Raw genomic sequence first — 11,907 nt, 5'->3', positions numbered from 1 at the left:
CCCACCTTAACCCCCTCAAATCCGGCCCTGGATATGGATGGTGGATGAAACTAACACTTTAGTTTGGAAATATTGATAGTTAACTAACACTTTAGTTTGGAAATATTGACAAACTATCGACTGAAAAACACTTACTATGAAGGAGATATTTGTTTGGATGTAGTGGACTCAAAGATCTTAGTGTGCCTGTGTCGTTGTCATATTCTTCTTGTTTTCCTTTTAGCATATGAAACCCATTAGAGAGATGAATACACTGGTTTTCAAAACCTTGCTCCCTCGTATTTAAGTTATTTTAGTGAATACACCTTTTATTTGTAGATTATATAATTAAGTTATGAGTAGTAACGATTTTAAAACGTGCAAGATTCTTTGTGTCTCAAAGAAAAGGAAAGAAAATACACCTAAAGATTTCCCAAACGTAACATCATATGAACGTGTATGGTTGATACTAAACGTGCTTTCACACTTGTTACAATCAAACAAAGGACAAAAAACTTAAAAGTTTTTTAATCGCTTTTCCTGTTCATGGCATGCCAGCCAGCCTCTACACTCTTCTCACCACTTCAACACACACAAAGCAATAAATAATCTCTGTTATAAAAAGATAATTAAAAACATTCCACAAAGTGGGAAAATCCAATTTCATATTTCTAACCAATAAAGATTCCCCACACAAGTGTTTTTTGCATTTTATGGCATCAATAAGTAAGATACAAACCCAAACAAGATGACAGAAAAAAAAAATCAAAATCTTAAAACCATAATCCCTGCACATAAACCTGACCCACAACTAAAAAACCCTAAAAGAATCAAGTCGCCCAAAATTTTTTAAAACTGATTTATTTATTCTCTTTCAATCTGAATGGTGACATGGCTGATGTTATACTCTCTTTTAATGTAATCCACAACTTTATCAAGAACCATATCAGCATCAGCTTCAGGCCTGATCCTGACGTGGCATGCCAACAACACCTTCCCAACAGTAATTGCCCAAATATGCAACTCATGAATCGCAACCACTTCTTCTATTTCACAAAGCCCTCTTTCAAGACTTGTTGCATCGATTTCTCTTGGTGTGCTCTCCATTAATACCTCTAATATGTCACGAAGCATGTTGATTGTTGTATACAGAACAATAACCGAAAACAGCAAAGTACATATCGGGTCTATTACTTTTAAGCTTGGTTTGTACCATATTACCCCTGCCCCTATCATTACCCCGATACTCTGTATTAAATCCCCTAAAACATGAAGATACGCACCTTGCACGTTGATATTCCCCCTTTTCTTCGTTTCTTTTGATGAGTAGGTTTTCAATAGAGGCTCATTGTGTCCTTCATCATGATCATGTTCATGACCATGACCATGATCATGACGGTGGTGTTGGTGGGTTGTGACACTAACTCCATGGATATGTATATCATCTTCGCCATGATCATGATCATGATCATGTCCATGTCCATGGCTATGTCCATGTCCATGGCTATGGCCATGGCCATGATCATGGCCTAGTATGAACATCATGAGAATGTTGACAATTAAGCCGAATGATGCGATACCAAACATTAGACTACCTTCAACATCAACTGTGCCATGAAGGAGACGATCAATGGCTTCATAAACTAGGATTCCAGTTAACAACCAAATGATTTGGATTGAAACTAAAGTGCCAAGAATTTCAATCCGGAAAAACCCATAAGATTGCCTGGGTGTGGCTTCCCATCCAGAAGCCCAAACAGAGAAGAGAGAGATTGCAAAAGCTGCAACATCTGATAAGAGATGAGCAGCATCTGTAAGGATTGCCAGACTGTTTGCTTTGATTCCACCTACAACCTCTACACTCATGAAGATGACACACAAGATCACTCCGCACCAGAGCTTCCACATTGATGCTGATCTTTCTTTTGCCTCCCTGGAAGTGGTTTTTGAGTCTGAGAATCCACATGGTGCTCCACCACAAACCTTGCTGACAGTTTGCCTGTTGTTCTCTTCAGATGGAAGGGCTGCAGATATGTCGACAGTGTGTCCATGTTCATGGTTTTCAGCATCCATCTGTAATAAGATAATATCAAATCATCAATACATATATAAAACTGTATCAGTATATGTAGGACAAATGGTAGAAACATCACACATTTGGTCATTGCCGATCTAGCAATCAAATTAGGGTTTATATTAGCTCGTACAGATTTGTCAACAATTGATTAACAATAAATCAGATCAACTTGAAAAAAGTAACAACAAAACACAGCAAAGGAAACCTGTAGCACATTAACATCGGGATTTTGAATTCATAATAAGAAGAACTTTTAGCTTGGGTTAGACTTTGAAAACTAATGTAGGAAAAAAAAAAGTAGAAATAGACTGACAAAGCTAAATGTAGAGTAGAAAAAAACCATCTTTAAGGACCTGATGTAAGGTAGATCAGTTTACAAATAACGTTGAGAACCAAAAAAATATAAACAAACGACCTTCAATCAGGCACTTTGAAGGATTACACATACACGTACAGAAGAACGGGGTCTATGAACAAAGAGTTTACGAAGGCGTACAGCAGTTGACGATTATTCTATGTGGAATGAATCTTTTAAACAGCACAAACCAATAATGGGAATAAGAGATAACAATGGTCCAAAAAGTAAGGGACGAAGATTCCAAAAGGTGTGGCTCCCAATAATACAATTAGAAAACAAAGAAAGGATATTCGAATCACAAACGGAATTATGCAAATAATCAAACGTCGTTAGAGATGAACTTAAATCCATGGAATACTGAAAAAAAAAAATCTAGAGAGAGAGAATAGTAGGCTTTACCTGCGAGCAATCGATTAGATTTGGTAGAACCCAGAACCCCTATGTTTTAATTTGAGAGCTCGTGATGATCAGAAGGGAAAGGATTCTGTATGTGTAATGCGAAGCAGCAGGGGTTATCCATGGATTTATATAAGATGGAATGTCGTCTCCATGTGTTTTGTGTTTCGGGGGTATATAATCATCCCAATTTGGGTAACGATAGATTAGTTTGGTTTTTAATATATTTAATGTTCGATATTAAAATATATAATCTTGCAAAACATATAATATGAATTCTGGGTCGTTGGTAAAAATAAATAGAGTACTATATTATCATTAATAGTAATGACTATTCACGGTATTTAATATTTAAAGATATAATTTAATTAATTTTGATTCTCTTGTTTTAAGTGAAAATTACAACTTTTTGCCTAACAAAAAAAAAAAAAAAAAAAAAAAAAAAAAAGATGTTGATTGATCAGAAAGGTACATTTAATAAGGGATCTCATTCTTTTGAAAACTTTCGTTTTGCATTCTTGGCAACCCCATATTATTTTTTATTACTTTCTTTCATGAATCACAACAAACTATTTTATCCTCCATTAAACCCATCAAAAGCGCAAAGAAATCATTATATAGAGAGAGCAAAATATCATCCAAATCAGTTACGTAATCTTGAGAAATCATGTTTATCGAATGTAATGCTATAGTAGTGATTTTTATCGCATGAGTACCCACCCAAATTGCAAACAAATCACCGGTAGAGTTATAGGTTTATGTGTGTTTTTCTTGCTTTTTTTATTAGTTGTAAAGTCTTTTATTTTTCTTAGACAAAACTTCAAAAATGGTCCCTGTGGTTTTCAAAAATATCAAGTTTAGTCGCTAAGTTCAAAAAACCTCACAGATGGTCCATGTGGTTTCAAAACTTTTAACATTTGGTCCTTCCGGCTCACTCCGTTAGCATTTAGCCGTTAAGTAAGGGACATTTTTGTCATTTCACTACCCAGGGACCATTTATGAGGTTTTCTATTACTTCTTTTAGAAAAAATAAATAAATAAATAAAATCTAATATGCAAGGGCTCTCTCTCTCTCTTTCTCTCTCTCTCGATCGATCGATCGAAAAGAAGCTAAACCATCTGGACCACCATTTCTTTACTCTAAAGCTTGTGTATAACAAGAAAAAGAGAAGATCGGTATCAAACAAGATCCATATCTTGTTATTCACCTGACTTTGGCCTTGAACCACCTCCCATAACCATACGTGCAATCGATCCCACCGCCGGAGCCATCGCCCTAAATTTAGACCTCAACCCAGTATCATCGGAGTCACTGGAGCCATCAGAAACACGACCAGAACCCACTGAAAAACCCATGGGTCGTCATTTACTCTACCTAAGTCGCCTCTCTCTTGTCTGTACTCCTTCTTCTCCCCTAGATTTCCCTCTTCTCCATTGATTTCTCTCTACGTAGTTGCTTCTCTCTACCATCACCAGCTTCATCTATTTCATTTATGAACTCCTCTTCTAGCTCTTTATGAGCTGCGATAAACACTAAGCTTTGGACAACATCTGAACATTGACGATCGCCTCCTCCTTTCAGATACCTCTTCTTATCAGCTACCACAACAGTGTCATCAAAATCAAATGATTGGTTCCTATTGAAATCGATGGAGGAAGATCCCAACCTGGTGAGCTTGTATTGACGAAGCTCGCAGATGCAGAGCTTTTAGAGGAAGGCGACAATGGAGATGATGCTTTCGATTTAGGTCAAATATTACACACAAAGCTTGAATCTAAGTTTCAATTTTAGATTTTGATTTGGGCTTACCAATTTAGGTCAAATTATGGTGATTTTGCCCCAATTTTGGTGGTGTCGGAGAAATAGAGAACGTGAGGGTGATGGGTGAGGGAGGCTATTTTATTTTTTCTAATGGGAGCAATTTATCGGATTTTTTGGCGAGTTTCGACGTGACCCAGTTCGTGAAATCTAAGAAGGATTCGGAGAAAGGAGAACCAATCCGGGGTCGGAAAATCAAGAGCATTTCTATTTCGAATTCCAGCAATGGTGGTGGGACTGAGTTGACTCGAGTGAGTTATGGATCAGTGGTGGGTTTTGCCGTCGTACCTCCTTGGGGACCTTCTTGGTGTTGCAGATCTTGCAAGAGTATGACATCTTTCAGATGATGTTGAGGCTTATATCGGGTATAATTGTGAGAGAGACAGAGCAACAATGGCGGTGGTTGGTGGTCTGAAAATTATAGTGGCGATGGTGGTGCTTCACCACCGGTAGGTGTGGGTCTGACTGGAAGGAGAAAGAGTGCAGATCTGGGTTTTTTTCCGCTTCGATTCTTCATCCCTAGAGAGAGAGAGAGAGAGAGAGGGTGGAACCCTTTAATATTAAATAATTATATATTTTTTTTTTTTTTAAATAAGGCAAAAACTTCATAAATGGTCCATGTAGTAGTGAAATGACAGAAATGCCCTTCACTTAACGGCCAAAAGCTAACGGAGTTAGCGAAAAGGACCATTTGTTAAAAGTTTTGAAACCACAGGGACCATCTGTGAGGTTTTTTGAACTTAGGGACTAAACTTGATATTTTCGGAAACCACAGGGACCATTTTTGAAGTTTTGTCTTTTTCTTATAGATGTGTTTCTTGTTTATCAGGTGCAAAATCACAAGAAGAAAATGGATGTGCTCGACATAACAACATCGAAATTTAGAATTGAAATCATGAAACAGATCCATGTGCTACTTGTGAACTCATTTTTTTGGTAATATCTATTTATTATTATATATAATATATAATAGAATATATATCTTTCAATTGGTTAATGTTTTGATAGAAAAAAATGGAATATTCACACAAATTTGAAATTACCATCATAAATGGTAATTTATCGCAACTTTTTAGCCATTTCTCAAAAATACCACCTTGTCTAAAATTGAATATTTGGACTAGACTTACTTTATTTCACACTAACTTTATATCTTATCAAAAAAAAGACATTTGGATTTCCAAATTAGAAATATAAAAAGCTTAATATGTCTAATTGTTAATTTGTAATCGGTAAAATAGTTATGGGACCACACCACCAAATTATTGATAAAACGCCAACAGCTCGTAAATTATAAAGCAAAACTATTATAATAGTTTTTTTTATTGGAATGAAAAAGAACAAAAATACAAAATACATAGTTTTCACTTTTCAGACTGTACTTCTTGGACGGGCCTTGGTCTATACAATAAGTAATATAACACATAAATATAAATCACTAACACTATCTAATAATGAATTGGCCAACAACTTGCGTAATTCATGTAGTATGAATAAACAAAGATGCCTCGCATTTTTAAAATATATATTTCATCTTTTTCTTTTAAAAAACTTTCCTTTTATGGAAAGTTTCTATCTTAGAAAACCAACTTTATCAATTCCCATGCAACTTTATTTCAAAAAAAATTGATGTTTGGTTGTGTGTTTTAACTTTTAAGGAGAGGCGTGGCCTGCCCCACTTGATATTTATAAGGATAAACTAAACAGTAAAAACAAAAGCACTTACCAGAAAATTCATGAAATAACAAAAACATAGGTGTGGTTGAAAAAAATGACCAAGCAAAATTTAACTTTCATTAAATGAACAGGATTTATGCAGACCTTCTATGTGGAAGTCTGTTTACTCGTTGCGGAAAGACAATTTTTTTGAGGAATGACGTTTTAGGGGTATAATTGTAAAATTACATGGAAAAAAAGAAAAAATGGAGCAAATTTACGGATTCGACATCGGTGATCTGTGGAGGAAACGGATTTTTGCGGAAATCTCAAATCGATGGGAAATCCAAATCGATCGGACTTTAAATCGATCGAGATGGTGAGGCGATCGCGGAAGCAACAACAAGTAAACAAAGAGGTGTTAGGAGATGACTATGGAACTCAGGTAAGTTCACCATCTCTTCCCCCTCTTTAAAACCCTACATTTTTTTTAGTTAAAGTCAAAGCAATCCTTGAGGAAAAGTACTGATAGATGTGGAAGGTAGTATGGGCCCGTACTACTGAAAGCAGAGGATCTGTACTCGAGTCAAGGAGGGCTGAGATAGAACCAGTGAACTTGTAGGGTGTGTGAGACCTCTCGAGGTTATGTATGACCCTGCCGATTGTGTGTTTTGTTTCAGAATGGTAGTGACACGTCACGGAGTAGGAGGTTCAGGGTCTGGGTCAGGTTCGGGTACGGGTTTCGAGCCAGTCGATGATGGATTGCGTAAGTTCATAGTATCGGAGATTACGAGAGGCATCCTTGAGGCGACCCCGGTGATTTTCGGGTCGATCAAGGAGGGTATCATTGAGTTGATGGAGGATCGCCTTAGGGCATTCAGGAGTGACCTGGCACCTGGCCAGTCACGGACTCGCACACTCTCCTTCAAGGATTTCAGGGGATATGGTGCGCCAGACTTCAGCAGGGTGAAAGACCCCATTGTAGCTAGGAGATGGATTGCAGACATCGAGTCTGCACAGTTGACGAGCTTCTGCCCTGAGGGGTCGAAGGTCAGGTATGATGCTGGTTGTTTGAGGGAGAGTGCTAGAGACTGGTGGGAGGCAGTCAGTGATACGTTGGGAGCCCCAACCATTGAGGCTATGACTTGGTCGGACTTTGTGACCAGATTTCGAGCTGCGTTCGCGTCGGCTGTGGAGATTCAATAGCTAGCCAGGGAGTTCTTGGATATGAGACAGACTACTGTGACAGTGGCGGAGATTACCGCCAAATTCAGGGAGAGGTCCTTGTTGGTGCCTCAGTACGCGAGTGATGAGGAGATGAAGAAAACCGGGTACTATGACATGTTGACAGCTGACATTCAGAAACATGTCAGTTACTCGGCGTGCCCGACCTTGGAGGACATGATAGCCAGAGCACGGGAGAGGGATATTGATATAGAGCACATCAGGAAGAGGGAGGCGGAGACTGGGCAGACGACTGGGGTTTCGGCAAAGAAACCTAAGGGATTCGACTCGAGGTCGAAGGGCCTGCAGGGCCGGAGCCGCTGTGGGAAATGCGGCAAGACGCATGAGGGAGTTTGCAGATTGGGGGCATCGGGTTGCTATAAGTGCGGCAAGCTTGGGCACTTTGGCAAGGATTGTACGGCCCCTACCCCCACCATTCAGACATCAGACCTGATGTGCTTCCATTGCAATCAGAAGGGCCATAAAAAGGTCAACTGCCCGAGATTGGTATCAGGAGCGCCAGTGGCGGCGCCTGCTCCAGCGACCCTGTGGAACACAGATGGCCGACGAGGCAAGCCAGATGCTCCTGTGGTGAGAAGCCAAGCCTTCTAGCTAACCGCCGAGGAGGCGCGTGTCGCACCCGATGTGGTGACGGGTATGTTTCTTCTCCCTATTTTTTACTATGTTCCAGTTTTGATATTTATGTTGCATGTATTTTGTTTTAGGATCGTTCCATGTGAACGATATCCCAGTGTTGGTGTTATTTTACTCGGGAGCTACCCGATCTTTTGTTTCTCTTGCACTCAGCAAGAAATTTGTCGAGTCTACGAGCATGTTGTATTGTCCTTTAGAGGTTGAGATTACGGACGACTGATCCTTCCGGGCACCAGAGGTCTATAAAGATAGTGTACTGAGGATGAATGACGAGCGTTACCTCATGGATTTGGTTCCCATTCCTTTGCGCGGGAACAAGGTTATCATAGGCATGGATTGGTTGAGCCCTAATGGGGCGGTGATCGACTGTGAGCAGCAGTTGGTTCGGGTCAGGACCCCAAGTGGGGGAGAGCTGGTGATTCAAGGAGAGAGACCGCAGCATGAATCAGTCATGTGTTCAGCAGCGAGAGCCAGACCCTACCTTCATCAGGGATGTACAGGTTTTTTCGCCTACGTTATGGATACCCGAGAGGAGGGTAAGGCGACCGTGGATGATGTACCGATAGTGCGAGAGTACCCGGACGTATTCCCAGAGGATTTTCCTGGGTGCCTCCGGAGAGACAGGTAGAGTTCAGGATTGACCTGGTTCTTGGTGCAGCTCTGATAGCCAAGGCACCGTATCGGTTGGCTCCTCCCGAGATGCAGGAGTTGTCTACATAGTTGCATGATCTGTTAGACAACGGGTTTATCAGGCCGAGCAGTTCACCATGGGGAGCCCCGATCCTATTTGTGAAGAAGAATGACGGGTCACATCGGATGTGTATAGACTACCGGGAGTTGAATAAGGTGACGGTGAAGAACCGTTACCCACTCCCGAGGATCGACGATATTTTTGACCAGCTTCAGGGAGCATCTTGGTTTTGCAAGATTGATTTGCGTTCTGGCTATCACCAGATGAGATTCAGAGATGAGGATATATAGAAGACTACTTTTCGGACTCACTATGGTCACTATGAGTTTGTGGTGATGCCGTTTGGGCTCACCATTGCTCCTGTCGCGTTCATGGATCTTATGAGCCGCGTATGCAGACCGATGTTGGATCGGTCTGTGATAATCTTTATTGATGATATCTTGGTTTAGTCCAAGACGTAGGAGCAGCACGAGGAGCACTTAAGGGAGGTGCTGGAGACACTGAAGAGGGAGAGACTTTTCACAAAGTTCTCCAAGTGTGAGTTTTAGTTGCGCAAGGAGCAGTTTCTGGGGCACCTCGTCAACCAGAACTGTATACTAGGTCGATCCGACCAAGGTAGAGGCCGTGATGAGATGGGAGGTTCCGAGGTCTCCATCCGAGATTCGGAGCTTCCTCGGTTTAACAGGCTATTATCGGAGATTCATTCAGGATTTCTCCAAGATAGCGGTACCACTGACCCGGCTGACCAAGAAGTCGGTGACTTTCCGCTGGGGGCCTGAGCAGCAGGCGGCTTTCGAGACCTTGAAACAGAGGTTGTGCGAGGCACCGATCTTAGCCCTGCCAGAGGGCGTGGAGGATTTTGTAGTGTACTGTGACGCGTCCATCTCGGGTTTGGGCGCAATGTTGATGCAGATATGACACGTCACCGTGTACGCCTCGAGGCAGTTGAAGCCTCACGAGGCGAATTACTCGACGCACAACCTAGAGTTGGGGGCGGTTGTTTTCACCCTCAAGATTTGGCGACACTACCTCTATGGGATCCGTTGTACCATTTACACGGATCACAAGAGCTTGAGGTACTTGATGGACCATCCAAATCTGAACATGAGGCCGCGGCGGTGGTTGGACATGGTGAAGGATTACAATTGCGAGATCCTCTACCACCTGGGGAAGGCCAATGTTGTGGCTGATGCACTTAGCCGCAAGGCATTCGCGACCCCGATCAGAGACATCTGTCTGAGGATGACAGTAGTGACCCCGCTTTTAGAGCAAATTCGGGAGGCTCAGCAGGAGGCTATGAAGGAGGACATCGGAAGAGTGAGCGTATCGTGGGTCAGATTTCCTCCTTCGACTATGATAGTCGCGGGCTATTGACACTCCATCGTAGAGTGTGGGTTCCGTACGCGGGCGGTGTGCGCCAGATCCTGATGGAGGAGGCGCACAAATCCAGATTTTCTATCCATCCCGGGGCAACGAAGATGTACATGAATCTTCGTCCTGACTATTGGTGGCCCTGCATGAAGCAGGATGTAGCCTGGTACGTTGAGCGATGCTTGACTTGTAGGAAAGTCAAAGCATAGCACCAAAGGCCTCACAGCAAGACGCAGCCGTTGGATATCCTGTGTGGAAGTGGGAGGATATTACCATGGACTTCATTACGAAGTTACCTCGAACGGCGCGTGGAGTTGACGCAATATGGGTCATCGTGGATCGGTTGACTAAGAGCGCCCATTTCATACCGATCCAGGAGAGCATTTCGGCCGAGAAGCTGGCAGACATCTACATCAGGGAGGTAGTAGCTCGGCATGGGGTGCCGGTTTCTGTGATTTCTGATAGGGATGTGCGGTTCACTTCCAGAATCTGAAAGAAATTTCATGACGAGTTGGGTACTCGTCTGTACTTTAACACGGCCTTTCACCAGCAGACGGACGGTCAGAGCGAAAGGACCATCCAGACCTTGGAGGATATGTTGCGGGCGTGCGTTCTAGACTTCGGTGGTAGTTGGGATACCTACCTTCCCTTTGCAGAGTTTTCATATAATAATAGCTACCATGCCAGTATCGAGCGGCCTCCCTTCGAGATGTTGTACGGGAGGAACTGCAGGACCCCGGTATGCTGGGGTGAGGTTGGCCAGAGATTCATGGGGAGTACCGAGGTGGTACTCAAGATGACGGAAGATCCAGCAGGTCCGGACTTGGAGTTCCAGGTCGGGGATATGGTCCTTCTGAAGGTGTCACCTTGGAAAGGTGTCATCCACTTCAGAAAACAGGGAAAGCCCGGCCCCAGGTATATCAGACCTTTCAGGGTTATAGCTGATGGGTTTTGAGCATTCTAACACTCCTAAGTGTACATGCAACCCTAGAAAAACCATGGATCTATGTTTGTCTAAAAATACATGCAAAATACTTTTCCAAGGTTCATAATCCTATCCAGCCTACATGGGGAACTTTAAACATAAAATATGGCTAGAATTACATACCTTGTAGTTGATTTGGTTCCTTGAAAAAACCTTGAGAGCCTAGCACCCCAAGTGTGATGCCTCAAATGTTTCACACAACACCAAGTGCTTTTGGAATGACTTTGAGAGAATGTAGAACACTTCTAAATTCGGCTTGCCCTCTATTCTTTTTAGTGTAACCGATTTTGGTGGATGTTATGTTCCTTATATAGTGTGTTACACTTAGGGTTACACCATGTAAACCCTAATGTAACATGGCTCTTCATTTCCATGACCCATGGGTTTGTAACTCCCATGGAGCATCCTATGGACCTTAGCCCAACTTGATAATCCATGAAGCCTTTAGCCCACTATACAAGTTATGGATGATTTACATAATCAACCCATATATTTAATTAGTCTTCTTTTAATCACTTAATTAATTCTAGATTAATTCTTGATTAATACTAACTAAATAATATTATTAATATATATTAGAACTTATAATATATTAATAAACCACAAGTGTTATTTCTCTCATTTAGTCTATCCAAATGCATGATACCATGCAACCCAAATAGACCATGTCGGGTCGGGTCAAGTACATACCAGAAAT

General features: G+C 41.7%; 1 protein-coding gene across 5 annotated transcripts; it reads right to left on the bottom strand.

Annotated features, from left to right (window-relative positions):
* Positions 1 to 627: 627 nt before the first annotated feature.
* Positions 628 to 2,975, bottom strand: LOC145165428 (metal tolerance protein A1-like). Of its 5 annotated transcripts, none has more exons than XM_079084163.1 (2): positions 2,814 to 2,975; positions 628 to 2,052 (listed from the first exon to the last, which is right to left on the bottom strand). In XM_079084163.1, the coding sequence occupies exon 2, from the start codon at positions 2,050 to 2,052 to the stop codon at positions 844 to 846; it is 1,209 nt and encodes a 402-aa protein (XP_078940289.1). In that variant the 5' UTR covers positions 2,814 to 2,975; the 3' UTR covers positions 628 to 843. The 5 variants fall into 5 exon arrangements, with proteins under 5 accessions (XP_078940289.1, XP_078940293.1, XP_078940291.1 ...); XM_079084167.1 differs by lacking the exon at positions 2,814 to 2,975 and adding an exon at positions 2,511 to 2,612; XM_079084165.1 differs by lacking the exon at positions 2,814 to 2,975 and adding an exon at positions 2,505 to 2,608.
* Positions 2,976 to 11,907: the final 8,932 nt, after the last annotated feature.

This window comes from Lactuca virosa, chromosome 3 (genome assembly GCF_052849685.1).
Source record: "Lactuca virosa cultivar CGN04683 chromosome 3, Lactuca_virosa_CGN04683_v6, whole genome shotgun sequence".
In the NCBI taxonomy this organism is placed as follows: Eukaryota; Viridiplantae; Streptophyta; class Magnoliopsida; order Asterales; family Asteraceae; genus Lactuca; species Lactuca virosa.
This window is presented reverse-complemented; position numbering and strand designations above follow the sequence as displayed.

What these genes read in the sequence shown, in the direction of transcription:
- LOC145165428 (XM_079084163.1), bottom strand. Translation starts at nt 2,052, where the DNA reads ATGGATGCTGAAAACCATGAACATGGACACACTGTCGACATATCTGCA.